Here is a 4401-nt window from a genome sequence, read left to right on the forward strand (position 1 = left end):
ACCCTGAGCCTGCCCTGGCCCAGCCCATGCCCTCTCACTCTGAAATGTTTCAGAGGACAGTCAAATCCTGCTCTGCTTTGTCTGACATCCATGGAATTATGCCCAGTCCCATCCTCTCGTTCCCTGCACGGATTAAACAAGCGGAGCAGATCCTCTTTAGGAATGATCTTCAGCGTGACTCAGGTTAATGGAAGGTCTCATCCCCAGAGCTGGCAGCGCTGCCTGGTTAAGATAACAACAATAATAATTATGGAAAAATCTCTCCAGAAGAAAGACAACTTCTCCTGGCAGCCAAGGCGTGGAGTCTGCAGCGGAGCAGCCGCGTGCTGAAGGAAATACTCCTGAGGAGGAGCAGAGGGAAAACAAAGCTCTTGGCTCTTCCCAGATTTCAAGCCGGAGCAGACTGAGTCTGGGATTCTTGGAGCAGACACACTCCAGAGCCAAGCTCTGAAAGCTCATCAGGACACATCAGCCCACCTTGATGAGTTTCTCTTAATGTCTTAGAAGAGCTCTGAACTTGCTGTTTGCTTCCTTTAGAGTTTGCCATCCATTTTTTTCTGGAGAATTAATGGGAACACACTCCATTCCCCAAAACCCTGTCACCTTTGGGTTTAACATGGGAAGACACACGATGGAATGGAGCAGCAGGAGCTTTGGAGGAGCCATGGTTAAGGTGGCACCTGCCAGATTTTAAATGGCACTTCCACACCTCATTCCTGAGAAACTTCCTAAAACTGCCTGGGTACATCATTAATCAGATGAGGGTTCATTCTTCCCTGGCAAAAAGCAGAGTAATGACATTTAACGTCAAGATGGTTCAAACACATCCCATGTTGTTGCTTTTTCCTTGAAGACACCAGGTCTTTAGCTGGGAGGGCCTAAAAAACTCCTCAAATTTGCTCTTTCTTCTGCCAAGGAGAAATTTCTTAGGGAGACACCGAGTGTGGGTGACAGAAAATGTTGTGACAGGTTTTTCCAGGAATGCTGGATGACATTTAAGGTCAGGAATTAGAACAGGAAAAGAAGGATGCTGACATGGGAACAAAACCTTTCTGGGTTCCTTCACAAGGCATGGAGAAACTCTGCCAGCTCCGAGGAAAATCCCTGTGGCCATGGGCAGAAGAAGCAGCTCTGTGGAGAAGGACATGGGGATCCTGGTGGAAAACGAAGGGGTGTTCTGATTTTTTTTTATTTCTGATTTCTAATTCTGTGTAAATAAAGAATGAGAATTTTTACAGACTTTTTTTAAAAAGAAGAAATGGCTTTTTTTTTTTCCTTTCTGAAAAGTTCCCTGTGTTTTCAGCCCTCCCTACAGCACAATTATCACCCAGACCTAACAAATAATTTAGATTTGGTGTGAGGCTTTCAAAGCAAGCTCTACATGACAACAACAGAACAGGCTGGAGCACGTTCAAGTGGTTCCCTCTGATCTCAGAAGAAGCCCTGAGTCTTAAAATGAGAGCAAGATGTGGAGTTAAAGGAGGGATTTTTGCAAAAGCTGTATGCAAATTAGAATGCTATGGCTCTCACTCATTTATAGAGAATTCCTACTGCTGCACACACAGATTGGTTCAAGATGTGCAGGTCAGGGACAGTTGAGCGTGGTGGAACCAGGGGTGGCTTTCACTTCCATTTTTCTGGTGGCTTCTAAAGCTCTGCAGGATGATTTGATGGACATGGAAAACAAGACAATCCAGTGCAACACTTGAAATGCCCAACCCCACCATCCTGTGGCCAATGGGCCACCCAAAACCTGCTGTGCTCTGGTGTGGATTTAGAGGGAGGGAAGGAAACAGAGCTGGAATATCTGTGGCATCCATTTCTTGGCAATGTGATAATTCCTCAGCAATCCAAATTATTTTAATAGCTCCCTACACCTTCAAAGTGCTGCTTTTCCTGGTTTTAGTTCTTTTTTGACAATGTTCTGTTGGGCTCCAAACCCCAGGAGCAACCTGGGATAGTGGAAGGTGTGGGAATGGGATGAGCTTTAAGGTTCCTCCCACCCCAAACCAGTCTGGGGTTCAGGTTGGACACCAGGAGCAATTTCCCCATGGAAAGGGAGCTCAGGCCTTGGGAAGAGCTGCCCAGGGAGGTTTGGAGTGCCCATCCCTGGAGGTGTCCCAGGAAGGGCTGGAGGTGGCACTCAGTGCTCTGGGCTGGGCACAAGGTGGGCATCGGGCACAGCTTGGGCTCAACGACCTTTGACATCTTTCCCAACCTAATTAATTCTGCGATTGGTTTATCAAAAATACAACTCGTTGATTAAAATTCCCTATTTCTCTACTCTTCCCACAAATCCCCCAAAACCTCGGAACGAGCTTCGCCCAGAGAGCCCCCCAGGGGCTGGGGCAGCCCTGGGGCCACCCGTTTGCCAGCGGGGCAGTGTCCCCTGGCCACGGAGGGCCCGGGGCGGTGTCCTTACCTGAGAGGCGGCTGGAGAGCTCGGCCGTGAGCGAGGTCATGCCGCCGGCCCGGCCAGGTGAGATGGGCGTGGCCGGGTGCACGGCGGGCGTGGCGATGGAGCCCAGGTACTGGTAGGACTGGTCGTAGGACCAGGGCGGCGAGGGCTGCACCTGCCTGGTGTCTGCAAGCACAAAGAGACCTATGGGCTGCTTGGAATGGCAAAACTTGGCAATCCAACACGGGAATGGGGTGGGAATAGAGGCTGGAAGTGCCCTGGTAATTAAATGTCACTGAAATCCCCCTTGTCAGGAGGGTTTTGAGTGAGTTTCTATAATATTGGTTTTATTTTATTATTTTATTTTATTTTATTTTATTTTATTTTTTTTCCTTGTGAAGCTTTTTTGCTGTTTCCTGTTAATAGCAGGCAGGAAAAAGAAGTCAGGGAAAACCAGATTAAAAATTTCCAAGGGGAAAAACTCCTCCTCAGTCTTTGGGGCTGTGTGTTCACAGCTCTTTTAGCCAAAAATTGTCATGCAGGGCATCAAGGAGACCTCAAAGCCCACCCAGTGCCAGCCCTGCCATGGCAGGGACACCTCCCACTGTCCCAGGCTGCTCCCAGCCCCAATGTCCAGCCTGGCCTTGGGCACTGCCAGGGATCCAGGGGCAGCCCCAGCTGCTCTGGGCACCCTGTGCCAGGGCCTGCCCACCCTGCCAGGGAACAATTCCTGCCCAATCTCCCATCCAGCCCTGCCCTCTGGCACTGGGAACCACTCCCCGTTGTCACTGCAGTTCCTCAGGGGATGCAGACTCCTATGAAACCCACCAGGGATTCTTCTCTGGCCACAGGACCAGTTTGGATGAGGTTTGGAATCAGAGAAGCCCAAGAAGGAGTTTGTCCAAATCCATTGCCTCAACTCTTTCCTGCTTATTTCATTTTGCAGATAAAGCTGGGATTTCTCAGTGCATTGAAATGTCTCATTTTTGTATAAATCAACGGAATCAAAGAGTTTCCTCCCCCCTTTAACTTACCCAGATTTTTTCCCCCTATTTTTAGCAAAACATTTTCTATTTTCTTCAGCCTTAAGATCATCCTCCTGCAGCTCCCTCAAGATAATTGCCTTTATTGAAAAAAACAAATGCTGGATGAACTGCATTCAGATAAAACTGATACCAGCAAGGAAGGGAAATTTCCCAAGCCTGAGATGAGAACTTTGATCTCCCATCAGAAAGCCCATCTGGAAAATATTCTTTTGTAGTTCTTTATGGAGATGAGTTTTACATTTTGTTTGTTCCATCTGTTTACAAGATTCAAATTCATACAAAACTCCCAGCTTTTAAAAAGTTACAGATTGAAGTAAGATTTTTCTGCTGAGTAACAAGTTCAAATTCAGATGTGATTAATATTTAATTTCTTTCTTTTTGCAGGCAGCCTTCCTTCAAAATAAAATCAGTTGACTCACGTTGGTAAAAAAGCAACACCCAATTGCATTAAATGGGCTTCAGGAGGAACAAAAAGAGCACAAAACCTGCTGTGTTCTGAATTGCAGCATCACCTGGTTGTTAATTTATGGTCAGAGTTTATTGAAGACCGCAGGGAGGGACACAAGGGAATTCAATTTCCAGGGGTGGCATTAAAATAAACACCCCAGAGCATCCACAGAGTGAACCCTGTACTCGGTTCTGAGATGGGGTTAATTCAACCATTGATCCCTAATTTCAGCAGGCAATCCCAGAGATTTCAGGACCTCATCCAAGTGCTGGAATTCTGGGACTAGAATTCCAATACCAGAATTCCAGCCAAGGCATGAGAACTGCCTCGTCCAGTCCTCCTGCCCGGGGAGCTCTGGCTGTGTTCTGCACAGATCCCTCTGTGACCCCCTTTTCAAGGGCTCTGCTCAGCTGCATCCCAGAATCCCAGAATCCCATGGACATCAGTAAGAAGATGCATAAAAAGATGGAGGAAGGAAGATCTTGCCACAGATTTGCTGAACACTGAGG

At 47.5% G+C, this 4401-nt stretch overlaps 1 protein-coding gene across 1 annotated transcript in view; it reads right to left on the reverse strand.

The window, feature by feature from the left end:
• The window catches only part of RUNX1 (runt related transcription factor 1), a 160320-nt gene that overhangs the window by 4284 nt on the left and 151635 nt on the right, over window positions 1-4401 (reverse strand). The window contains 1 exon segment of the mRNA XM_008635281.2: window positions 2423-2584. Within this exon segment, the coding sequence (XP_008633503.2) occupies window positions 2423-2584 (162 nt within the window).

This window comes from Corvus brachyrhynchos, unplaced genomic scaffold (assembly GCF_000691975.1).
Source record: "Corvus brachyrhynchos isolate BGI_N302 unplaced genomic scaffold, ASM69197v1 scaffold434, whole genome shotgun sequence".
In the NCBI taxonomy this organism is placed as follows: domain Eukaryota; kingdom Metazoa; phylum Chordata; class Aves; order Passeriformes; family Corvidae; genus Corvus; species Corvus brachyrhynchos.